At 39.1% G+C, this 27,806-nt stretch overlaps 1 protein-coding gene across 1 annotated transcript in view; it reads right to left on the reverse strand.

The window, feature by feature from the left end:
* Nucleotides 1-8,009: 8,009 nt before the first annotated feature.
* GFRAL (GDNF family receptor alpha like) overlaps nucleotides 8,010-27,806 on the reverse strand; it is an 87,266-nt gene continuing 67,469 nt past the window's right edge. The window contains exons 7-10 of the mRNA XM_042237471.1: nucleotides 23,281-23,376; nucleotides 23,078-23,150; nucleotides 9,418-9,561; nucleotides 8,010-8,115 (exon numbers count right to left, since the gene is read on the reverse strand). Coding sequence (XP_042093405.1) covers nucleotides 8,010-8,115; nucleotides 9,418-9,561; nucleotides 23,078-23,150; nucleotides 23,281-23,376 — 419 coding nt within the window. The remainder of the gene's footprint in view (nucleotides 8,116-9,417; nucleotides 9,562-23,077; nucleotides 23,151-23,280; nucleotides 23,377-27,806) is intronic.

The following is a 27,806-nucleotide window of genomic DNA, read 5'->3' on the forward strand; positions in this document are numbered from 1 at the left end:
GACAACTCGCCATTAAACCCCATAAATATGTAATCTTAAATTGGCACCAAAGCCCCATACTTGGCTTATTATACTGCATCATTGAACTATGCTTCTGAGCTGACTTTTCTATATTTCATGGGACTGTAATTCCCATAGGAACTTACTCTGAGACTTTTACTGAGTAACTCTGTCTAAAGAACATCATAACAGCCTTACTCTCCAGATCCTGTATCACCAAAAGTCAGAAATTCCATGAATATTAGGCATTTATTCCTACTCTTTTGGTGGTTGCCTGAGTGGATTGCTCTCTACTGCCACATCAGAGTGTTTTCTTGGTGGGTTATCAAATTAGGCAGTCTTCTCTTTTCTTCTTGTTCTACAGAATCTGCTTCCATTATGAAGTCATGAGCTTCTTGAAGAAGACTGTTCTTTTGTTCCATGAGAGCCATCCATCCTCTGACCTGAGCCATGTAGTATTAAGCTTATGTGGCTTAGGGAAGGGCTTATACACTTCTAGGAATTGAGTGGTAATATCACAAAAATTCTGGTAACTGCTTCATCTGAAATTTCTACAGCTAATTCTTTAAGGTCATTGGTAAAGTAGACGAACAGCATGCCATGGCTAACTGGACCATTATCCTGGGTTGTTGAATCTTGAAGAGCTGTCTCTCAATCAAAAGTTTTCACAGTTGCCCCTCTATCGACTCATGATGCTAATGTATTGGATTGTTGGACGGATATTCTGGAAGCCTTCTGAGAAGCCAGAGGCATCACAAAGAAGAGAAACACTAGCTGCTTTGCTTTCTCCCCCAGGAACTTCATCCAGATGTAATTGGATCATCTGGGAGTCAACTGACTAAATTCATATTCTGAATGTGTGTGTATTCCAAAAGTAGAGAGGGAGCAATGAAATTCAAATACAGGTGCCTGGTTCTTTCCTTTTTCTTTTTGTTTCTCTATTCGTTTGTTTGTTTCTCTCCGTCTTTCTTCCTTCCTTCTTTCTCTCTCTCTTTCTTCCTCCTTCCCTTCCTTCCTTTGTTTCTCTCCTGATTTTTGAAAATAGTTTCTTTAGAAATATTTCCATTATTATATTTATTTTTGTTAAAAACAATGTATGTCCCCATAAACATCCTGTCTGCTCACTCTAACACAGCATGTTACTTAGTCTAAAAATCTGTCAGCAAGAACCCCAGTAGTTTTCTTTTTTAAAATTCATTTGCTAAAAATTGATTTATATACATATGTGCACACACATACACATGGCAGCCACATATTCGTGCATTTCATTAAAACCTTTTTTTTATGGAATTGGTGGATGAGATGACGACCTGAGTCATGGTTTTGTACGTTTAGTTCCAGGTGCATTTATATTTAAAATCACATATCTTTCATAGCTTGCTTTCTTTTCCTTCAGCTTCAAAGTGTATTCTGTTCCATGTAAAGGGTGCATTGTACAATGAAACAGTTTGATGCACTGATAGAGCACAAAATGTTTACCACCGTAGTGTTAGTTAACAGCTCCACCATGTCACAGAATTGCCATTACCTTTTGTTATGAAAACATTTCCAATCTACTCTCTTAGAAGAGTCAAGCATATAATACATTATTATTAACCTTAATCACCATAATAGAATGGTGGTTGCCAGGGACTGAGAATAGTGCTGAGGTTAGATGTTGGTCAGAGTTCAAGCTTCCAGTTATAAAATGAATACATGCCGGGGATCTTACAGCAGCTCTGAATTTTTCTTACAGCAGCCTGCACACATATATCTGTTACATTTGTACAAAGGAAAAAAAAATGTTCTCTGTGGACTTCTTTTTGAAAAAACAGTGTATCTTAAGTTTGTCAGCTCAAGGTCTTCGCAGGCATGGAGGAGCAGTGGGGTGCAGGCTAGACCTGTGGGCAGTGAGAAAGGAGGGAGAATGATGTGATGATGTGCGTTAGGAGCGTGAGTGGGGGCGGATGCGTTTCTGCAAGGGGTCTGTACACTCACGGGAAGGACGGTGTCCAGCACACTGCTAGGCTTGCAGTCTGCTTCTTCATCCTGGCCTTATACCACTCTGGTGACTGGAGGCTCTTCCCTGGACCCACTGGCATTCTGTAGAAGTGTCCACCATTACTACACATTATGTCCAGGCAAGGTGGTCCTCCAAATTTGTAGTTTGGGAAAGTCATGCATTGGTGTCAATGACATTGTAATTTCAAAGCTGGAATAACATTGAATCTCTTCCATATTAAAAAACTAAATTTTGTTAATGTGTAATCACATTCAGTTTTTATATTATGCCACTCTCTAGCACAGTAAAGCTCAAGGCCATTCACCCGTTCCTTCCACAAGCCATGTCAAACCTGCTTGAATATCTTTCTTGATCCTCTCAGAAAGACCCTCTATGTGAAATTATAATATGTAGGAATTCAGTTGGGCAGATGAAAGTGAAAGTGGAAGTTGCTTAGTTGTGTCCAACTCTCTGCGACCCCATGGACTGTGGATTCTCCAGGCCAGAATTCTGGAGTGGGTAACCATTCCCTTCTCCAGGGGATCGTCCCAACCCAGGGATCAAACCCAGGTCTCCCACATTGCAGGTGGGTTCTTTACCAACTGAGCCTCAAGGGAAGCCCAAGGATACTGGAGTGGTAGGTAGCCTATCCCTTCTCCAGCAGATCTTCCCGACCCAGGAATTGAACCAGTGTCTCCTCATTGCAGGCAGATTCTTTACCAACTGAGCTATCAGGGAAGCCCAGTTGGGCAGATACTTGGGAGTTATGTTTAGAGCCTCCAACTTCTACACAGAGGTGCTCAGTAATAAGACGTAGCGGTCACTCCTTGCATCTATGTATTTATTTGGTAAAAAGAAGGCAGAGATTTTAAAAGAACTAAGTTGCTTAATAGGAATTAATTTTACCTTGTGATATGTCATTATTCCAATAAAGGTTCCTCAAACAATAGTCAATTCCTTAGTCAATTCCTTTATATCTATATATAAAACAAAGAATTTGCTCTGGAACTTGCTGGCCCTTGGGTGGTGCTTGGTTTTAGTGTAGGGAACACATGTATACCTGTGGTGGATACATGTTGATGTATGGCAAAACCAATACAATATTGTAAAGTAATTAATTTCCAATTTAAATAAATTTATTAAAAAAAAAAAACAAAGAGGAGATATCTTTCCTCCTCCCTATTTTCTTCCTGTTAAGGAATATTTGGAATGCGAATCATATTTTTTGATTCAATTGCCTTGATATTCTTGTAATGTGAGAAGGAGGTGAATGGTCAGCTCCTCTCCCATTATTGCCTGTGACTTGATCTTCTCCTGGAAGTGAGGGGCTGAAGTAACTAATGCAAGAGAAAAATGGTTGTCTTTTTGGATCTGGATACTGTCTCTGTGAATCAGAGGGTAAAATGGTAAAATCTGACCCAGGAAACAAATAGGGTACAGTAACAATCTAGAGGGGGTTCCCAAGTGGCATCAGTGGTAAAGAACCTGCCTGCCCGTGCAGGAGACGTGAGAGGCAGGTCCAGTTGCTCGGGAGGGAAGATCCCCTGGAGAAGGGAATGGCCGCCTACTCCAGTGTTCTTGCCTGGAGAATCCCATGGATAGAGCAGCCTGGTGGGCTAGTCCATAGGGCCACAAAGAGTCAGACACGACTGAAGAGACTTAGCAGCAGCAGCATGAAGGCTAAATGGTGAAAATTCAACATGACTTTGTTGTTGTCCTGCTTTGCACTGGGTGATGAACTAAATACAGAAGAATCTGAAAGACTATGCTTGGAGAACAGCAAGAAAAACAATATTTTATACTTAGCATTTACTTGACTCTGAGGAATGTTTAGTAGGCTTAGCATTGTGCAGGGTTCACCCTAGGAGATTAAGAACAGTTGAATCATCTGACACAAAGTGAATTTATGTATTTGAGAAGAAGAACTTCTATCAGCCCTGGTTTACAGTTAAAGTTCTGTGCCTTGTTTTCTAGAAACATCATTTAGAGAAATGAAATGTGTCTTTAAATGTGTCTGTGACCCTCAAAGCACCTAAAACAGTGTCCATAAGCTGCTGCTGTTCTTTATTTATATGATGTTATTTTTGTCAGTATGTAGGTCTTTTTCAGGAATACTGGTCTTATTCTGGACACTGAGCTGTATTAGAGGTTTTCAAATCTACAGTCCTTTGTAGAATAGAATCATGTCAAGGTGAACCAATAGCAAGTGCTGAGAATGGAATTAATAAGAGTTTTATTGATTCAAGGTGCTTTGCACCAGCTGTCAGACACAGACCAGAGTCCTTAGCTATTCTTCACTCTGAATTCATAAAGAATAGCATCCCCATAGGACAATTTTAATTGGAAGCATATTTTTCCTCCATAAGGCAAACTCAGGGTCACAACAGGTAACCTGAAAGATTGTTCCACCATATGTTATTCCCAGAAAATATATTCCCCCCAAATATCATGATACACAAGGGGCGAAGATTACATAAGTCTTAAGATAAACTTCCCATCAAGTCAATTTACCATAAACTGAATGGTTGGGTTACAAATGAAGGCAAGGTGCAATTTAGACTCTGGTATACATTAGGAAAATGAAAATTATGTTATCCACCTGTTTGAGTGCCTGTTCCTTTTATGCTAAGCTTCATAGTATGTATGCTTCAAGATATTCAAGGATGGACATAATGTATGGTTATATATTCTGGAAACCAGAAAAGGTAAGGTTTTTTATTATAGTGAACTTAAATTTATAGTCCTATTTATTTTCCAAGACTTTAAAAGAAGTCTATTAGTAACACAATTTTAGTTCTCTTAAGAAGTAGAAGAAAGTTTAACAGAAGATGTTTTTCTACATTACTGCTTATTTGTAAGTACATGTGAAGTCATTTTTGAATGTTGATGTGTAATCTATTAAGTGCTAAATATAATTCTTTTTAAATTTCATGAGGAAATTTGTTTAAATTTTAAGCCTTCAAAGATAGTCAGATTCAAGATATAGGTTTTTAATTCTGATAAAAAATACTTCCAAATCCCCGCTATGTAATTGCCTGGGCATGAATAGATATCATCAAGACTCCAAATGCCTACATTCTGTTATATACTATGACTTAATTATAATAGATCTTAGTTTGGGAAGCTGTTAACAAAGTACCATAGACTAAGGGTTGTATAAGGAACAGAAATTTATTTCTCACAGATCTGGAGGCTGGAAGTGTGAGACATGAGCGCTGATGCATTTGGATTCTGGTGAGAACCCCCAGGCTTCTTGCCCTGTCCTCCCATTGCTCAGCTGCCAAGTCGTATCCAACTGAGAACTGCATGGATGGCATCACGCCAGGCTTCCCTGTCTTTCACCGTCTCCCTGAATCTGTTCAAACTCATGTCCATTGAGTCAGTGATGTCATCTAACCATAATCCTCTGTCCCCTTCTCCTCTTGCCCTCAATCTTCCCCAGCATCAAAGTCTTTTCCAGTGAATCGGCTCTTCACATCAGGTGGCCAAAGTATTGGAGCTTCAGCTTCAGCATCAGTCCTTCCAAGGAATATTCATGGTTGATATCCTTTAGGATGGACTGGTTTGATCTCCTTGCAAGGGACTCTCAAGAGTCTTCTCCAACACCAAAGTCCTAGCTAGGGATCCCTCGGGTCTCTTTTAAAAGGATACTAACCACACGTAAGGACTCTGCTCTCATGACCTAAATTACCTCCTAAAGGCATTCCTCCAAATACCACCACATTGGCGGTTAGGGTTCCAGCATATGCCTCTTGGGGAGATACAACCAGTCAGTTGATAGTAAAGTTGAAGTGAATACATCTGCATGTTGTTTTCCTGTTGAATTCAGAATACTATGTAAAGAGATACAAAGGGATACGCTGCCAAAATGTTTTAATGCTTCCATGACTGATGTTCATTCTTATATAGTCTAAATCACCCCACTTGACTCTCAACCCTTGGCTGGTGCATCCAAGTCCACTGCAAGAACTGGTGTAAAATACTCTCAATATTTCTTGAATTAATAATGCCTTCATATGCTCTCACGAGGTCATAAATCACAGTGGATACAAATGAACCTATTTACAAAACAGAATCACATACTTAGAGAATGAATATATGGTTATTACCAGGGGGGAAGGGATAGTTAGAGTCTGGGATGGACATGTACACGCTGCTGTATTTAAGATGGATAATCAATAAGATCCTACTGTATAGCACAGCTTCCCTGGTGGCTTCGACGGTAAAGAAGCTGCCTGCAATGAAGGAGACCAGGGTTTGATCCCTGGGTTGGGAAGATCCCCTGGAGAAGGGAATGGTAACCCACTCCAGTATTCTTGCCTGCAGAGTTCCAAGGAGAGAGGAGCCTGGTGTGCTACAGTCGATGTGGTCGCAAAGAGTTGGACACAACTGAGCAACTAGCGCTTTTTACTTTATAGCACAGGGAACTCTGCTCAAAGTTATGTGGCAGCCTGGATGGGAGGGGAGTTTAGAGGAGAATGGATACATGTATATGTATGATTTAGTCCCTTTTCTGTCTATCTGAAAATATCACAACATTGTTAATCGGCTATACTCCAATATAAAATAAAAATTTTTAAAAAGAAGAAATCATAGTGGAGAGTTACAATGGGAAAGCAAGAATAATTTTGTACGCAAAAAGAAATGGCTTCCAGAAAGCCATAATGCTGCCCATTCAACAAACCAAGAAGGGTTTTAAGGTGGGAAAGCACAGTAGTTAGTGATCTGTTCATTAGGAGGCCCATGATTTAATCTCGTTATCACAGTGCTAGTTTTTATTTCATATATGAAAGATGACATCTCAAAAAATACAAAGATAATGAACAGGTTTCACCTTGATTCTCCCTTTGGTTTTCATACATATAACTTATCTTCAGGTGCATTATTTTTATATTTTGAGAATCTGGTTGGACCTTTTTCAGCTACCCCAGTTGACCCCTCATTTTATTGGTTTTCTGAACACCTATTGATAAGTGCTCCCAGGCTGCAGGCTAATTAGCTACCAATGACAGAAGGCTATTAGCTCATCTGCAACTACTTTGACCAATTGGCTGTTGGTTCCCCAGACAAGGTTGGAGGAAACTGTGTTACCATTAAATTGGATTTTCTTAACATCAGGGTGATGATATGGATCATTTAGCTCCTTATAGGCTTTTTATGGGCTTTCCTGATGGCTCAGTGGTACAGAACCTGCCTGCAATACAGGAGACCCAGGTTCAATGTCTGGGTCAGGAAGATCCCCTGGAGAAGGGCATGGCAACCCACTCCAGAACTCTAGCCTGGAGAATCCCATGGACAGAGGAGCCTTGCTGGCTGCAGTCCATAAGGGTCGCGCAGAGTCAGACGTGACTGAGCATGCGTGCTCACACATCCTAGATGGAGGTTTTAAGATCCAACATGTACTCTGTCGTAATCTCTAATTTACCTCTGGTAATAGTTCAGAGAAAAGTGGCTTTTTCAGCCTGACTCTCTCTGTGAAGTCAACAGAACAAATTCAGAGCTTCCTGACAGCTCATGGTAATGAGCTTTTAGTGTGAGCAAGAAATAAACCTTTGTCATTATAATCCACTGAGATATCATGACTGCTTGTTACTGTAGGATTAACCCAGCCTATCCTGTTTAAGACACTTATTGCACAGAGTATTATTACAAATAAGATAGATAATGAGGCAAATTCAAATGTGCACTAGAAAATAAAAATATAGGAGTCTGTACAGAGGGAAACTTTCTAATTGTTAGGTGCAAAGGAAACTCTGACTTTCTAGCAGCTGTATCATAAAGACAAATGTATTTAGATACCCGTTTCAGTGTCCATTATATAAACATACATCTGTTCCTCAGTGGAATCAAATGATTTCTAGTCATTTCTAGTCAGAAATCTCAAATATGCCTCATGGATTTTAACAAAAAGGATTACATTTAACCAACAAACTAAATCCAGTATGGGGAAACTGTTTGATTTGGGGTCTTCTCTGATTGACTTCCGATGAAGATAACTATAATGACCTATAAAATTATAGTGAAGCAACTACAACCTCCAAATCCCTAATCTGAATAGGTCTGCAAACAATGTCTCTCGGGTAGTTTTATATCCAGGGTTCTCTCCGCTCACCATGCGCTCTCTGGTCTTCTGCCTGCAAAAGGGGAGATAATTCAGGAAACTGGGACAAGAGGGAAACGAGGCCAATCTGTCAAATCCGCTGGCATTTGTTGTTGCTTTTTTCCCCCTCTTCTCTTCTCATTTCTTCTCATCACCTCATTTCTTTTCCTCCCATTTCCCTTGTCCTGGTTTCCTCTCTAATAACTCTAGTTTTTAGTTGAACCATTGTATATCTGTAATAGGAACATAGTGGAATATCTTAAGTCATCACTTTTTTTCTTTTTTTTTTTTTCATTTTCCTTGAATCGTGGTTCTCTACAGCTCCAAAGCCAAGCAACAAGTATCCATTACTCCTGTAAAAGACCGGGTAGAGCCTTAGAACAAAGGAGTCATTGTTCAGCTGGAGCTTAAAGTCTAGCCTTTTCAAGCACTTAAAGGAATAATGGCATTGAAAGCCAGGGTTTGTGAAGAGAGTAGTGTTTTCTAAATGTTAAAAATGTCTTTATGTTATCATGATCTAATTCTGGTAGATCTGAGTCATAAAGCTGCATTAAAAGTTATAGTGAAAAATAAATGGAGGATATGGGGGGAGAAAAGTCTACTTTAGATGGTGACCTTGGAGAGATGGAGGGAAGAAAAAGGTAGAGGCAGGAGTTTCAGTTTTGGCATCTTGTCCTGTCTCTTTCTTAACCACTGCCCCCTGCTCAGTCACCACCCAACAGCATCTATAATGGATCTCCCTGGGGGTTTGGGACCAGGGTGAAAATGAGGAACAGTGCTTGCATCCATATAAGTTTGGGGGAAATCCCAGCATAAGAGGCCTCACTTCTTTCCTGTCAACAAAACTGTGCATTAATCATATTACCAAAATGTTATGGCACTGTAACTCCAGCGGGATGGAAGCTATGACTGAAGGAGAGATGTGATGTTCGCTTCAACAAAATAGCACATAATATAGCCATGTGCAGAGAGAGTGGCTGGCCCTTTGGCTCTCCAGAGGAAGGAAGGGGTATGGAGATCCTCTCTTAGGGAGCAAGATGAGGCCCATCTTTTAGAGGAAGAAAACCACCATATATGGAAGCCTCCAAAACTGGAAGCCTTGACAAGGAACCACGGTGCCCGAAGTAGCAGTGTGGACCGGTCATCCCAGCAGACTCCGCAACGTGGCCAGAGACGAGACAGAACAGCGCCTCACAGCGGAGACCAGAGAAAGCACAGAAGGCAGCACTCATGCCTCAGAGAGCGCTCCATTCATAAATGTACCCTCCTGGGAAGGAAGAGGAGAGAGACAGGTGAGATGCCCTCCAACTGGGAATTCAAAGTTAAAATATCTTACTTGTTTTCCAAGAGGACCAAGTTCATCTGAATAAGTATTTTGGTTTCTTTCTTGGAAAGATGTTTCCCATCCTGGGAGGGAACAGAATCTTCTGAAGGCAGACCAGATAAATACAAATATCCATTACCTTTACGTACATGTTTCCTGAGATTAGGGAAGCCCTGATAAGTATTAAAAAATGCTTACTCCTTGGAAGGAAACTTATGACCAACCTAGATAGCATATAAAAAAGCAGAGACATTACTTTGTTAACAAAGGTCTGTCTAGTCAAGGCCATGGTTTTTCCAATAGTCATGTATGGATGTGAGAGTTGGAATATAAAGAAAGCTGAGCACTGAAGAATTGATGCTTTTGAACTGTGGTGTTGGAGAAGACTCTTGAGAGTCCTTTGGACTGCAAGGAGATCTAACCAGTCCATCCTAAAGGAGATCAGTCCTGGGTGTTCATTGGAAGGACTGATGTTGAAGCTGAAACTCTAATACTTTGCCCACCTGATGTGAATAACTGACTCATTTAAAAAAAAACCCTGGTGCTGGGAACTATTGAGGGCAGGAGGAAAAAGGGACAACAGAGGATGAGATGGTTGGATGGCATCACCAACTCAATGGACATGGGTTTGGGTAAATTCCAGCAGTTGGTGACGGACAGGGAGGCCTGGCGTGCTGCAGTTCATGGGGTTGCAAAGAGTCGGCTGCTACTGAGCAACTGAACTGAACTGATATGTATCAGATATGTATCAAGTGTGTATCAGGGCTTCCCTGATAGCTCAGTTGGTAAAGAATTTGCCTGTAATGCAGGAGACCCTGGTTTGATTCCTGGGTTGGGGAGATTGGCCGGAGGAGGGATAGGCTACCCACTCCAGTATTCTTGGGCTTCCCTTGAGGCTCAGTTGGTAATGAATCTGCCTGCAATGAGGATAGACCTGGGTTCAATCCCTGGGTTGGGAATTTCCTCTGGAGATGGGAACAGCTACCCACTCCAGTATTCTGGCCTGGAGAATTCCAAGGGGTGGCAAAAAGTCAGACATGACTGAGCAACTTTCACTTTACATACATGTTGCATATATGTTGTAAGGCAACAGTATAATGCTTGGATGCTTTACCATTTTGTAAGTTGTTTAGATTACGTTACTCAGAACTGTTTCATATGCTCCTATGTGAAGTCAGTCATCAATTAAAAGATTAGAGCTGCCACTATCATGAATTTAGAGTCTTAATAATGAAGAATATCCCCAAGCAACATAGTCAGGGCAACAGAAGATGAAAATGTTCTCTTATACAACAGTTTCCTTACCCATAAAATATTTATTAAATTTTTTTAAATTCTTTGTATATATTTGCCTCCCTGTCTCTCAAGGAAGATGGATAAGCTGATATGCAAGTGGCAAAAGCCAGCTTCTCCAAGTGTTGCCTGTGTAAACATGGATTACATGCATTATATCAGACACCACACTAATGATGCTCTCCCAGCTTAATGCTTAGTCCATAGATTTGGTAGACCCAAACCAATTTCTGAATATTTATATAAAATTATAAATTATTTGCCAGTAGTTCTCTCTACTTTCCCTTCTTTCATACTGAATGATTCAAAGATTCAAACATGTAGAATCTATGTTTGGATATGATTGGAAATCAAGATTAATTACTTCCCCCTAGCTTTATTGAGATATAAATAACATAAAACATTGGGTAAATTTAAGAGGTTTAATTATTATTATGATTTGATATAATTATATACTGAGAAATGGTTGCTACACCGTGGTTAGTTAGCACTTTTGTTACCTCACATAATTAACATTTCTTTTCATCTACTCTCCTATGAAGTTCCATGTACAAAATATAATATCGTTAACTGTGTGCCCAGAATATATTAATCTCATAACTAGAACTGTGTCCCTTTGACCAGCATCTCTTCATTTCCTCCAGACTCTAGCCCCTGGAAACCACCACTCTATTCTCTGTTTCAATGAACTCAGCTGTTTTTTAGATTCCACATAACTGTGAGAACATACAGAGTTTTTCTTTGTCTGATGTTTCAGTTAGCACAATGCCCTCAAGTTCCATCCACGTTGTTGCAAATGACACGATTCTCCTTTTCTTATGGCTTAATAATATTCCTGTGTGTGTGTATCTTCTTTGCACACCATCCGTAGATGGACACTAGGTCTGCTTCCGTGTTTTGGCTACTGTGGGTAATGCTGTAATCAACATGGGGGTACAAATATATTTTCAAGATGCTGGTTTCATATTTTTTGGGTATACACCCAGAAGTGGAATTCCTGGGTCATATAATAGTTCTATTCCCCCCCCCCCCTTTTTGTTTTTTTGAGGAACCACTGTTTGCCATAGTGGCTCAATTTGTATTCCCACCAATGGTGCACAAGGATTCCCATTATTCCACATCCTCTCCGACACCCATCTCTTGTCTTTTTGATGATGGCCATTCTAACAGGTGTGAGGGGATATCACCTTATGAGATAAGCAATGCATTTATTTTACTTTGTAAGTTACTTCATTTGAAGTGCATTTGAAATGACTACAAGAATGGATCTAAGTGTTTTAATGGGCAGTGCCTATTTCTTAGCCCTTGCAGTATTCTGTGGCTGGTTTTTCCTTTCCTAAAGTTGTTTTCCTCATGGCCTTTATAAAACTTTAAAAATTAGAGGGAAAAAAATGATAGCAGGAGAGGAGGAAAAAAAGATGGGCAAGGATTAATAACTGTGATGAAAGAAATTTACAGTATTTGTAGGACAACCAGATGAATGTGTAAAAGGATATTTCCTTTTCTTTATTATCTAGTTATTTGCTTTAAATAAGAACTACCATCATGGGTGGAATATGCCTTATAATTCTTACAATGAACTACCCTTGTGCATTTCAATATTTCTGCCTACAGGGCTGAGTTCTGCTCACTCCTTATTCTTGCTCCCCTCTTCTGCACCCCCCTCCACATTCTACCAAAGTTCAGAACAAACATGGAAATGCTAAATAAGTCTTTATGTGTCCATCAACCATTTTGCTCTTCCAAATCCCTCAAAGCTGATCTTCAAATAGAGGAAGATCTCTACTATTGAGATATTAGGGCCATTAACAAATTCTGTTTTCCTATTCAGTTCAGTTTGTTGCTGAGTCATGTGCGACTCTTTGCGACCCCATGAATCACAGCACACCAGGCCTCCCTGTCTATCACCAACTCCCGGAGTTTATGCAAACTCATGTCCATCAAGTCAGTGATGCCATCCAGCCATCTCATCCTCTGTCGTCCCCTTCTCCTCCTGCCCCCAATCCCTCCCAGCATCAAGGTCTTTTCCAATGAATCAACTCTTTGCATGAGGTGGTCAAAGTATTGGAGTTTCAGCTTTAGCACCTGTCCTTCCAATGAACACCCAGGACTGATCTCCTTTAGAATGGACTGGTTGGATCTCCTTGCAGTCCAAGGGGCTCTCAAGAGTCTTCTCCAAAACCACAGTTCAAAAGCATAAATTCTTTGATGCTCAGCTTTCTTTATAGTCCAACTCTCACATCCATACATGACCACTGGAGAAACCATGGCCTTGACTAGATGGACCTTTGTTGGCAAAGTAATGTCTCTGCTTTTGAATATGCTATCTAGGTTGGTCATAACTTCCCTTCCAAGGAGTAAGCATCTTTTAATTTCATGGCTGCAGTCACCATCTGCAGTGATTTTACATATCTTTAAATTCTACTGCTTTAGTCTAATGCTTATTATTTGCACACTAATTTTGATGACATGATCTGAAAAGGATAGGTATCTCTGAAGCTTGGTCCTAACAGACACCCACTCTTTTTGAATTTCTTCTTTCTGGAAATTTTGTTTCTCAGCATTTTCTTCATAGGTTGTATCTCACGTTTACCTTTTAAGCATGATCCCTTTGTCCTGATGGTGCACTTGTTTGGCATCAGGGACCTCTGATATTTTATTTTATTAATATTTGGGAACCTGATATTAGTATCTGGGAGACATTTATTTAACAAATCTAGTGCTGTTGAAGCAGAAGTTCCCAGTACATAGATGAGTCCTCTGATGAGCGCCTCCCAGGAGAAACACGGGAGTGATGATGTTTCCCTCATCACTCATTGGATTCTTCATTTTCAGAAGCACAGCCTTCAAAAATTTCCTCTGCCAGTGAATGGATGATCTCTCCATTTCTGGAAAAAGTTTTACTGGAGATGAAAAGTTCTTGCCTACACAAGAAAACCAATATGGTTTTCTATCATATGAAATATGTCCATTAATAAATAGAAAAAAAAATTCTGAATTGATAGAAATTGAACCCTTTGAAACGGTGAGAAACACTATTTTAAGCTTGTGCTCTTTAGTTCCAAAAAGCCTCGTGAAATATAGAATTTAAGCTTAGACTGATGTGGTTTATATTTTTGATGCCTTGACAGGCATCGTTTATTTACAAAGGAGGTAGTTGGAGGTTCATGAGGAAGGGGATATAAGTGTACTTGTGGCTGATGCCCATTGTTATATGGCAGACCCAACACGACATTGCAAAGCAATTATCTTCCAATTAAAAACAAATAAAAATAAAACTGCTGGCTGCCTACCCAAGCTTCCTATCCTCTTCATCCTTGCTAAATAGAACTCTGATTTTACATGGGAATTCGTCCTTTCCTCGGGTGATTTAGGGTCAGTTCTTATTCAGTTCAGTTCAGTCGCTCAGTCATGTCTGACTCTTTGCGACCCCATGAATTGCAGCATGCCAGGCCTCCCTGTCCATCACCATCTCCCGGAGTTCACTGACTCACATCCATCGAGTCAGTGATGCCATCCAGCCATCTCATCCTCTGTCGTCCCCTTCTCCTCCTGCCCCCAGGCCCTCCTAGCATCAGAATCTTTTCCAATGAGTCAACTCTTCACATCAGGTGGCCAAAGTATTGGAGCTTCAGCTTTAGCATCATTCCTTTCAAAGAAATTCCAGGGCTGATCTCCTTCAGAATGGACTGGTTGGATCTCCTTGCAGTCCAAGGGACTCTCAAGAGTCTTCTCCAACACCACAGTTCAAAAGCATCAACTGTTTGGCACTCAGCCTTCTTCACAGTCCAACTCTCACATCCATACATGACCACAGGAAAAACCATAGCCTTGACTAGACGGACCTTAGTCAGCAAAGTAATGTCTCTGCTTTTGAATATGCTATCTAGGTTGGTCATAACTTTTCTTCCAAGGAGTAAGTGTCTTTTAATTTCATGGCTGCAGTCACCATCTGCAGTGATTTTGGAGCCCAAAAAAATAAAGTCTGACACACAAAGAGTCGGACACAGCTGAGCGACTGAACTGAACTGAACTGAACTGACACGGTTTCCACTGTTTCCCCATCTATTTCCCATGAAGTGATGGGACCAGATCAGTTCTTATTAGACTAAGTCAATTCTGGCAATTTAAATTCCTGTATGTCCATATAAGTTCCCCCCTCAGTCAGGAAGCTTCCATAAAACTCTTATTCTTCTCCATCAGAGGGTAGACAGAGTGAAAACCACAATCACGGAAAACTAACCAATCTGATCACATGGACCAAAGCCTTGTCTAACTCAATGAAACTATGAGCCAGGACAAGTAGGGCTACCCAAGACAGATGGGTCATGGTGGAGAGTTCTGACAAAACATGGCCCACTGGAGAAGGGAATGGCAAACCACCTCAGTATTCTTGCCTTGAGAACACCATGAACAGTATGAAAAAGGCAAAAAGATATCACAATGAAAGATGAACTCAACAGGTCAGTAGGTGCCCAATATGCTACTGGAGATCAGTGGAGAAATAACTCCAGAAAGAATGAAGAGATGGAGCTAAACGGAAAAACAACACCCAGTTGTGGATGTGACTGGTGATGGAAGTAAAGTCCAATGCTATAAAAATCAATATTGCATAGGAACCTGGAATGTTAGGTCCATGAATCAAGGCAAATTGGAAGTGGTCAAACAGGAGATGGCAAGAGTGAATGTTAACATTTTACAAATCAGTGAACTAAAATGGACTGGAATGGGTGAATTCAACTCAGATGACCATTATATCTACTACTGTGGGCAAGAATCCCTTAGTAGAAATGGAGTAGCCATCATAGTAAACAAAAAGTCCAAAATGCAGTACCTGGATGCAGTCTCAAAGATGACAGAATGATCTTGTTTATTTCCAAGGCAAACCATTCAATATCACAGTAATCCAAGTCTATCCCCTGACCAGTAATGCTGAAGAAGCTGAAGTTGAACAGTTCTATGAAGACATACAAGACCTTATAGAACTAACACCCCCCAAAAGATGTCCTTTTCATTATAGGGGATTGGAATGCAAAAGTAGGAAGTCAAGAGATACCTGGAGTAACAGGCAAATTTGGCCTTGGAGTACAAAACAAAGCACGTCAAAGACTAACAGTTTTTCCAAGAGAACACGGTGGTCATAACAAACCCTCTTCCAACAACACAAGAGATGACTCTACACATGGACATCACCAGATGGTCAATACTGAAATCATATTTATTATATTCTTTGCAGCCAAAGATGGAGAGGCTCTATACAGTCAGCAAAAACAAGACAGGGAGCTGACTGTGGGTCAGATCATGAACTCTTTTTTTTGCCAAATTCAGACTTAAATGGAAGAAAGTAGGGGAAACCACTACATTATTCAGATATGACCTAAATCAAATCTCTTATGATTATACAGTGAAAGTGACAAATAGATACAAGGGATTAGATCTGATAAACAGAGTGCCTAAAGAACTATGGATGGAGGTTCATGACATTGTATAGGAGGCAGTGATCAAGACCATCCCAAAGAAAAAGCAATGCAAAAAGGCAAAATGGTTGTCTGAGGAGGCCTTACAAACAGCTATGAAAATAAGAGAAGTGAAAGGTAAAGGAAAAAGTAAAGATATATCCATTTGAATCCAAAGTTCCAAAGAATAACAAGGAGAGATAAGAAAGCCTTCCTCAGTGATCAATGCAAAGAAATAGAGGAAAATAATAGAATGGGAAAGACTAGAGATCTCTTCAAGAAAATTAGAGATACCAAGGGAACATTTCATGCAAAGGTGGGCTCGATAAAGGACAGAAATGGTAGGGACCTAACAGAAGCAGAAGATATTAAGAAGAGGTGGCAAGAATACACAGAAGAACTGTACAAAAAGATCTTCATGACCCAAATAACCATGATAGTGTGATCACTCACCTAGAGCCAGAAATCCTGGAATGTGAAGTCAAGTGGGCCTTAAGAAACATCACTCCAAACAAATCTAGTGGAGGTAATGGAATTCCAGTGGAGCTATTTCAAATCCTAAAAGATGATGCTGTAAAAGGGCTGCAGTCAATATGCCAGCCAATTTGGGAAACTCACCAGTGGCCACAGGACTGGAAAAGGTCAATTTTCATTCAATCCCAAGGAAAGGCAATGGCAAAGAATGTTCAAACTACCCCACAATAGCACTCATCTCACACGCTAGTAAAGTAATGCTCAAAATTTTCCAAGCCAGGTTTCAACAGTACATGAACGGTGAAATTCCAGATGTTCAAGCTGGACTTAGAAAAGGCAGAGGAACCAGAGATCAATTTGCCAACATCTATGGGATCATCAAAAAAGCAAGAGAGTTCCAGAAAAACATCTATTTCTGCTTTATTGACTATGCAAAAGACTTTGGGTATGTGGATCACTACAAACTGTGTAATATTCTTAAAGAGATGGGAATACCAGACACCTGACCTGCCTCTTGAGAAATCTGTATGCAGGTCAGGAAGCAACAGTTAGACAGCTGGACATGGAACGACAGACTGGTTCCAAATTGGGAAAGGAGTAAGAGAAGGCTGTGTATCATCACCTTCCTTATTTAACTTATATGGAGAGTGCATAATGCAAAATACCTGGCTAGATGAAGTACAAGCTGGAATCAAGATTGCTGGGAGAAATATGGTTAACATTAGATATGCAGATGACACCACCCTTGGCAAAAAACGAAGAAGAACTAAAGAGCCTCGTGATGAAAGTGAAAGAGGAGAGTGAAAAAGTTGGCTTAAAACTCAACCATCAGAAAACTAAGATCATGGCATCCAGTCCCATCACTACATGGCAAATAGATGGGGAAACAATGGAAACATTGAGAGATTTTATTTTTGGGGCTCCCAAATCATTGCATATGGTGACTGCAGCTATGAAATTAAAAGACGCTCGCTCCTTGGAAGAAAAGCTATGATCAACATAGACAGCATATTAAAAAGCAGAGACATTTCTTTGCCAACAAAGGTCCATTTAGTCAAAGCTATGATTTTTTCCACTAGTCATGTATGGATGTGAGAGTTGGACTATAAAGAAAGTTGAGCTCCAAAGAACTGAGGCTTTTGAACTGTGGTGTTGGAGGAGACTCTTGAGAGTCCCTTGGACTGAAAGGAGATCAAACAAGTTAATCTTAAAGGAAATCTGTCCTTAATATTCATTGGAAGGACTGATCCTGAAGCTGAAACTCCAATACTTTGGTCACAGAATGGGAAGAACTGACTCATTTGAAAAGACCCTGATGTTGGGAAAGATTGAAGGTAGAATGAGAAGGGGATGACAGAGAATGAGATGGTTGGATGGCATCACTGACTTGATGGACATGAGTTTGAGTAAACTCCAGGAGTTGGTGATTGACAGGAAGGCCTGGTGTGTTGCAGTCCATGGGGTCACAAAGAGTCGGACACAACTGAGCAACTGAACTGCACTGATGTCCATATCTTCTTATGAAGCTTGACATGTGCCAGTCATTCAGTGACTATGAAAATAGTGGAAAAGAAACATTTGAATCCTAGAATTTGTCACTAAATGGTGAAATCAACTGATCCTTGAGATGTTCTATTTTGGAACTCTTGATATAGGAACGGTTATGTATTCCTTATTGCTTAAGGCATTGTATTAGAGGGGTGTGTGTGTGCTAAGTCACTCCAATCATGTCAGACTCTTTGTGACCATATGGACCACAGCCTGCCAGGCTCTTCTGTCCATGGGATTTATTACAGGTAAAAGCATCTAATTACTAGACAAGTAATATAAATTAATAAATGCAGTACTTCAGAGAAGATTATTTGAAGCAACTATTTCCTGGTTGTTTATGTGCAAAAATGGCATAATTACAGCTGGACTGAGAAACTGGCGGTAGAGTTTAGGATTTAAGATGAAAGATTCTGAAATCTGCTCTATTGGTGTTCAATTACTAAATTTTTTGTTGACCACTGTGAGACTACAAGAAATTGCTTAATCTTTTTAACCATCAGTTATTATTTCACACTCTATCCCCCACTCTTCTATATTTAACACAAACATATTTCTAAAAACAACTTGACTTCCTCCCTCTGTTTTCTGGAGAACAGTCTGTTCTCAGGCTTTAGCAAGCCTGCTTTATATGGCAGTAACTGGGAGATGGAAAGTACTATTTATCTTCTCTTATGTAACTAAGGGCAGGAGGAGAAGGGGATGACAGAGGATAAGATGGTTGGAATGCATCATCAACTCAATGGACATGGGTTTGGGTGGACTCTGGGAGTTGGTGATGGACAGGGAGGCCTGGCGTGCTGCGGTTCATGGGGTCGCAAAGAGTCAGACAGCGCTGAGCAACTGAACTGAACTGAACTGATGTAACTAAGAGAGTGAACAGCCTCTGGAATATGGAGAGATCTTTGAAGGAGTTTTGTGACTCACTGAATATTATTCTTCACTGTTTGAAATGGTAAGGGCTGGTTTTTCCGTTACTCCAGCTAAACACTGCCAAATGTTAATTTCAGGTTTAATTGAATGTAGACAATTTGATGGAGAAGGCATTGGGAACCCACTCCAGTACTCTTGCCTGGAAAATCCTATGGACGGAGGAGCCTGGTGGGCTCTAGTCCATGGGGTTGCTAAGAGCCAGGCACAACTGAGCAACTTCACATTCACTTTTCACTTTTGTGCTTTGGAAAAGGAAATGGCAACCCACTCCAGTGTTCTTGCCTGGAGAATCCCAGGGACTGGGGAGCCTGGTGGGTTGCCATCTATGGGGTCGCACAGAGTCAGACACGACTGAAGCGACTTAGCAGCAAGCAGACAATATGACCTGAAGTATAGTGAACAGAATAGATATGCTACCAAGCAGGTAGAAAATGTTTGACTTTTAATTGTAAACATATCACTAAATATATGTTCTTGTTCTTGAATATTTGAACCTCTGTGTCACTACAAATAAAACAAGCTCATGTGTTTTCTTAGCAATGGGTAACAATGTGATTGTAGACAGTTGAACAGCACATATGTATCAAAAACTTAACAAATATCTTTTCCACAATTTTCTGTTCATAATTATATTCAGATGTCAAGTCAGGTCTAAAGTAGCAATATAGTAACAATACAGAAAGTAATAATTACCATGTTACTTTATATTGCAGTAGCTCAGTAAAAATTAGCATAGAAAAAATTAAATTTACAAATGAAATGTCATTGAAATGCACATTGATTTTTTTCAACCAGTGTAGTTGCTTTATATCTTTTTGAACATGACATAAAGACATCAAGTTAAAAAGTTCAACAATATTAAATTACAAAATCCAAAAATATAACTTATGATTTTTATAACTAATCATCTAATCAAGCATATTTAGAAACGTAAAGTCAATGCTAATGATTTGGTTGATGATTTGGGAATGAATATACAAATAAGAAATATACTGGGTTTTTTGTTAACATTTTTATATTTGGCAAGTTAATAAGCATTTATAAAATGATCAGAAAAAACCTGTTAACTCTAAAATGTTACATTATGAAACACAACCAAATACTCTCATATGGACTCAAATTTACTATTAAACATATCATGCAGACTGTAATTTAGAATAACAATTTTTGGCTTCAAGGATAATTCTGTAATTCTACACTAGCATCACAAAAGATATGACTGTAAATTTATACTTGAATATTTTCTTGAGAAAAAACAAATCTAACATCATACCAATTACTATACCTTACATGAACATATTTGATGATCCAGGATCATTAAATCTGCCCTAACGTTTTCTTTGATGATGGAAAGGATATTCTGTTGACTTGCTTTAACAAAGGTGATTGTTAATGAGCCATGACTCTTAATGAATCATGAGTCTGCCAGGTATTTGGGTTGGAGAAGGGTCTCTTGTTTTGATTCAATATTCTGAAGGTTCTATACAAAAACAAAAGTAAAAGTCAACAATATGCCATTTTAAGGATTTTACAAATGTGTCTGTGCTTATATTTTTGGTTCGTTTCTGTGCCTGAAGAGGAAGATAATAAAATTTTTGAAAGTAAAGTTAAAAAAAAAAAAAAGAATATTCTAAGGTCTAAGTATCATGCATTTAACTATGTTCTACAAGTAATAATTTTCAAAAAAAAAAGAGAGTCTTTTTTCTCACATATTTAAATTTTTAGTTATTGGCTTCATTGCAAAATTCTTTGAAGATTTAGAGCTGTTTTGATTTAGTATGACACAAAACAAATGCAAAAACCCTAAATCTTTACTGCATACAAACAAGTGTCCACATGGATTAGATTTGCCCATCAGGTAAGTGGCAAGCAGCCTGCTTTCATGAAGAAAGCACTATTGATCTCCAATGTGAGTTGACACGGGTATTGTGGTTACTGATGCTTCTGTTTCATTTTATTACTTCTTTCCATGATGGCTTTTACTTTTCTCTTTTTTTAACACTGGGTCTGGATCTTTCAGATCCATGTAAGGATCAATTTTAAATTGCACAGAAAGCAAGTTATAACTATAATATAAAATAATGACATAACATAGTTATAATATTATAATACATAATTAGCTATATTAGTAATAACAATATTATAGTATAATTATTATATTGTCAATCATATAAGTAATAATAATATGAAATTTGTTTTTTAATACATATTACAGTCAACTCAAGATGACGCTCATTGTCATCCAGTAAAGAAACATGCCTTTCTAATGCAGATAAGAAAAGAGAAATTAACAGCTGATACATAGGAGATTTTGCATAGTCATGGGTCTTATTTACCTGAAACACAAGAGTAATTTGTAAAAAAGCCCTGGGCCCAGGTGGCAGATGTGAATTTTATACTTTAAGTGCATGGCTAAAAAGTAAAGATTGAGGCCCTATAAGGATTTTGCTAAACTGGCAAGTTTTTTATGCTTCTCTCCATCAGTCCTCTGTGATGGAATATCTAGGCAAGCCCAGTAACTGAACCATGCTTTCAAATATTCTAAACCAAACAAAGGAAAGTTTAATAAATTCCAAATGCTATTTCCCCCCCTTGAAATTGACTCTAATACTTTGGCCTTTAAACTGTATCTTGGAACTCAAAGAATATCTTTTCATACAAATACAACTTTTAAGGTCTTGAAGAAAAACAGTTTGGTATTGATATTGGTCAGCATCAAATGAAATGGTTAGAGGAGTTGGATCCAACAGGGGAATATGTTTAGCTGGGGTTATATTTAAAAATAAGTAAGCTTGAGTGCCTGTAGATAGAGCATATTCTGATCATGTGCCTGACCCCTTGCTACCACCACCGTTAAGTCTTGTGCTTGGGCTCTCTGGTCGTGGAGTTCTTGGAGTGTGAGGAGCCATGGTGTGCCAGCATCATCAAGTTTACTGAGTCTGGTTCTCTGAGAATCATGAGATGAACGTCCACTGCCTCTGCTGCCCTCAGGCCTAATTTTACTGATAAATATATTTTAGGTGCATGTATATATATCATATATGCATGCACACACAATTTATATTTTTCATTAAAATTTAGGATAGTCAAATTATACAAAAATATACACATTTTTATATATGAAGAATTCCATGGACTGCATAGTCCATAGGATCACAAAGAGTTGGACAAAACTGAGTGACTTTCACTTTCACTTCATACACATTTGTACCATTAATAAGCAAATGAACATCATTGATATTTAAATACCAAATACTTTACTTATTATGGCTTATTATTTATTATTTTGTTATTATTTTAATTAAAAATAAGCAACGGAACACCACTTTATATCTCTTTGTAAATGTTAAATAAGTGGAAAAATTTTAAACCCTGGACATTTAGATATCTACAACTGAAATATCTTTAACCTAAGGTCTCACATTCACAGTGAAGACAGCCGAGAAAGAGAAGACTTGGAAAAAGTAAATTAAGTCAGGCAACAGGAATAAGTTCTTTTAAGGTGCCTGATGAGGCCTCATTTCATACCTCACTTAATAACTGTGTTATTCAAAAATAAGAATAAAACTCAGCTTATAAGAAATTAAAGACTATATCTTCAGGTAAATATAAAGTGTGTGAAATACACAACAGGTCCATTATGTGAGCAGATTAATCCTGCAAGGGATCTGAATAAGGAATGCAGCAAAGTTCAATTTGGATTTCGTAGGAAAACCGGGGGAAAGAGTGAGAGCCATTTCACTGGAAGAACGATGCATATGTGCTTCTAGAATGCAGCGTGAATCATCCAGTGTGCTCACACTTCCCTTACACATGAAGACAGGGTAACCTCACTGACCCATCCCACGATTCCCGAGTCTTAAAGGAGGAGCGCTGCTTCTCGGCCCTGCTGAGCTCTGCTGTTCTGGCGTGTGGCCTCACAGGGCTGGTCCCCTTACAGCCCCTCCCTCTGAGCTGCATCCACTTACCTCAGTTTGACCATCACCAGGAGAAGGATCCCGCAGGTGGCTGTCATGCATATGACAGCATAGATGACTTCTCCTAGAAGTAAAAGATGTTTTATGAAGTACTGGATTTTTACAGAGAATGAACACTAAAGATAATTTAGAGGGTGGATTTTTGGTATATGCGCTGCTGAAGCAAGCACCAGAGGATGGATTTTTTAACTGACCATTGAAGGGGGGATGAAATCCACTGAGAGTTATCTCCTTTGCATTATCTCCTTTTTGCAACGCAATGCCTTTGACCTTAGACAGGGTCAGATAATCTGAAAGAAAACAATGAAAATGAGGTGAAAGTATATCAAAGTCATGCATTATTTTTATCCCGTGGGTTGTAATTTGCTTTATAAGCAACAATTTATTTCTATGATGTTATTTTAATATAATATTGATATGATAGATTTGGGTAAATGGGAGAACACTTTTATTCAATTTTAACAGCCTTTTTCACCTTTAATCAAATAACTACATAATTGAAGTTTCTTTTTTAAAAATATTACTAGGGTAATGATTGTATGATACAGTTCATTTTAATTTATACATAAATTAGGGGAAAAAATACAATAAGGCTGCACATTGGGATACTGGAAAACATTCCTTCATTACAATAGTGATTGAGTACACATTTCCCCAAGACCCACTGTATTTATGAATTTTTAGACCCTCAGGAGAGTCCCTAAACCAGTCACTCTGCTCAGCTCTCTACCTAGACACTTCAATATATGGTTTTGCTCATTCGCCTATTCTGTCTCCCTTTTTGAACCACTTCATTTATTGGCTTTACATATTTTTGCCTTATTTAAGGGCTTTCCTATGGCTCAGATGGTAAAGAATCTGCCTGCAATGTGGGAGACCTGGGTTCGATCCCTGGGTTGGGAAGATCCTTTGGTGCCAGGGTCCAGCCCCGGTGGATCCAGGGTATTTGAAGTGGAGACGGCATTGGCGTCTGAGGAATTAATTGCTTAATTAAAGATATGGAAGGAGATTAGAAAGAAATAGTGTAGTAGGAAAATAAGTGGAGAAAAGAGGCTGTATAACTTGGTTTACGTGGAAAACCAATAAAGTTCCAAGACAAGGAACTTGCACCGTCTACGTAGGCCACCGGCACCCCCTTGAATAGTGGAGGGTGCCCTGCCTTGGGCTCCCTCTTGCATGGGTCTTAGAATCCAGGGCACATAGTAGACACAGTGAGCCTCCATGCTCCAGATGGGAATTCAGCCAGAAAAGGGAGAAAAGAACGACATGGGGGAGCCAAGCATCGGTGCCAGACCCACAACTTTATTTTCAAAAGTAGCTTATATACCCCAGTTGTACATAAAGAAATAATGGAATATGCAGAGTTATGCAGAGGCAGCAGTCCTGACCCTTATTGAGACCAGGCTTTTCTCTTGCATACCTTCCCGTATACAAAAGGTCTCAGGTGGTTTTACATCATCTTCTGGCCAGGGGGCCTGTTAACATTTTTATGGCTCTTTTCCTAGATAAATGTCTATCAACCAGAAAACTCTTTTTCCCTTGAAGTGTTTTTTTTCTTTAATCTGCATCACTCTCAAAGTACTAAATAAAGTTACATTCTTGTAGAACAAAGGTACAGTGGGTTATAACAAAGAAAGTACTTAACTCAAAGATCTAATGTTGCTAATACCAGGTCTACTACCTGTTTTTTCTACATGCCAACTATACCTACAAATAAAAGATATGAAAATTTGGCAGCAAGTATTGGCTCAACAAATGAAACCCTTAATCAGTCCTATTCTAATGATTTTGACTCCTCAGAAGCCCCTACATTCCTAGGATGTTTTAAGCTTCCTGTGCCTCTCATGATCGGGAGGCTGCAAACAATCACATGCACAGCTGTAAGAGTCCGGCAGGCAGGCTAGAAAACCATCGGAGGGTTCTCTTATTATGCCCAGGAGATTTATTATCTAAAAGCTCTAAATTAACTTTTTCCAGAAAAAGGTGGTGGGGGGACAGCCCCCTGTTAATGTCAGAAGAGTAGGTGGAAAGCATAACACAGTAACGCAGGCAGACTCTGGTTTTGGGGGTAGATGCTCGAGAATTTCCAGGGGGATCCCTGAGGCTCGATCCCACCTTTGTGTATGCCGAGCCTCCTTCCTCATGACCTTTGCCACAGGTGGGTTCCTTACACTGGCTCCCGGCACTTTGGAGAAGGGCATAGCAACCCACTCCAATGTTCTTGGCTGGAGAATCCCATGGGCAGAGGAACCTGGTGGGCTACAGTCCATGGGGTCACAAAGAGTCAGGGGTCCTCTTGGCCAGTCTGTAGCTCTCTTCTTCTTGTCCATTGTGTCCTAAACGTATTCCACCCTCACTTCATAACTCATAAGATGAGAAGGTGCAACCTTTGGACCTTTGGACTTAACTGAGCTCTTGTTTAGGTGATTTTATTGATAACTTTGAAGTGAAATCACCCCTAGTTTTGATTCAAGTTGACACAAACATATATGTCAAACATACCAATATCTAATTTATTTAATGATAATGGTTAGGGTGGGTTTTAAGGCTTAAAAAAAGAAAGGAAGAAAAGAAAAACAAAGGAAACTGAGGTAGAGCCTCCACTTGAGAGAGAGTTTGCTATCTTCCGGTACAGATGTTTCACATTTTGAGACATGGAAGTCTGAGTGGATAGATTTTTTTGCAGAAGTGAGTGCATCGAATAAACAGGGTATTGCTTCCAATGACAACAGACTCTGAGTGGGAAAGGAGAGAAGGCATGCTAACCAAAAGTCCCATTTAGTCCTCACTCTGACCAGGACTGATGCTGTCAGGAGCCAGCTCCTTGAAGCCAAGGTGTGAGGTCCACCCTGAATACTTGGTAGAAATCACAGGAACCAGACTGTTTGAGATCAGTAATAAAATGATCAGGGTGGGTGCAGGAGAAGCAGCCTCATATAAGAGCTAGAAGGGTACCTGAGAATTTTGTCACTGAAAACTCATTCTCAAGGAGTTAAGACATTAGCACATAGTTCAGACATTAACCGTTAAGACATTTTTAGCTCAAGATAGTTTTAATCCCCAACTCACCCATCAGATTATCACATATTTATGGAAGTCTGACCTTCTTAGGAAGTGAAAAATCAACCTCTTCTGAATGTAAAAGCAATAGAAGTAGAGCTTTTGATTTTTTTTCACTTTTGTGGTTATAAAATAATTCTGTTATTCACTAGGAACTCAGAATGGAAAAATTGAGCTATTTTGATTTTTTTTTAAATAACAGTGGTGTTTTTGGGGGAAGAAATAATTTCAATCAAGTTAAACATACAGATGTTTAGTGAACTAAGTGATCATAATTAAATTTTATATTTAAGTAAATTGGAATGTTAAGCATACATTATTTTGCTTCTCTTTTAAATTCTGTGGTGTTTTGTGATTTTCCAGGCAAGAATACTGGAGTGGGTTGCCATTTCCTTCTTCAGGAGATCTTCCCGACCCAGGGATTGAACCTGGGTCTCCCGTCTGCCTTATAGGCAGACGCTTTACTGTCTGAGCCACCAAGGAAGATAAATGATCATAATTAAATTTTATATTTAAGTAAACTGGAATAATATTTTGCTTCTCTTTTAAATTCTATGGTGTTTTGTGACATTTTAGGTGATTCATTAATTAAATGTAAATGTATGTAATGTACATTGGCTGATTATTCAAATGATGCTATGGTTTTCCTTTATGAAATTCTACCCCTCAGTACATGTTGCCTAGTTAGGTATTACAATTCATCTTTATATTAGAAAAAAAGGTAGGATTTTGATTAATCAGGCCATCTTTTAGATATATAACAGCCTAAGGTAATTGTTAAACAGCCTAAGCCTTACCTAGTAAGGCTTAGAAAGAATTGTCTCATTCACTAAATTTCTCTCACATGGAACTCATTAACAAAGTTATAATAGATCAATGACAGAAATGCTAGCTAATGATCCCAGTGAAAATTTTAATGTGACTAGCAGTCACTCCACAATCTTAAATATTGTACCCTAGGAGAATACCAAATATCAGTTAGAAGAGATTAATGTTACAGAGGGTTTCTTGGCTACTGAAGCCCATTGGAGATTGTCCCCCACCTTTTATAAACAGTGAGGCTTACTGTGTTTTATAACCATGAAATTAAAGTCGGCAGCGTTAATAACCAACCTCAGTCCCACACCATCTGCTATATTTATAGATAAACATTGTCTGTGACTTGTTTATCTTAACTCCTACCCTAGAGGAATTAGATACTATTATGAACTATATTGTAAAATCCCTGTACATTTGATGGGAAATCAAGATTAATTTCAGCCTTACAGTAAGAACAAATTTAAATAATATTCTCCCCAAATGAGCTACAGAGATGGGCTCATTTCTCTATTTTTTTTTTCCCAAAAATCTTGCACAGCAGTGGCTGAGAGCTGACGCAGACCAAACCTCTACTTTGTATAATTTATATGAAGTAGTAAATGCATTGTAAAAAATGTAGCGGATCAGACACAAAGTCATGATTTAAAAACAAATGTCAGAGTTCTTGAGACAAATTAACTTGAGTACAAACTACAGATTTGTCAACCTTTAATTAAAGCATAACCCAGAAGACTCTGATTGGGAGAAAAATCTGATGAAAGGAACATTTTCATAGAATAATTTTTAAAATATATTAATGTATCTGTCTTTTTGAAATGGAAGCACAGTTGATTTACAATGT

The sequence above is a fragment of the Ovis aries genome, chromosome 20 (assembly GCF_016772045.2).
Source record: "Ovis aries strain OAR_USU_Benz2616 breed Rambouillet chromosome 20, ARS-UI_Ramb_v3.0, whole genome shotgun sequence".
NCBI lineage: Eukaryota > Metazoa > Chordata > Mammalia > Artiodactyla > Bovidae > Ovis > Ovis aries.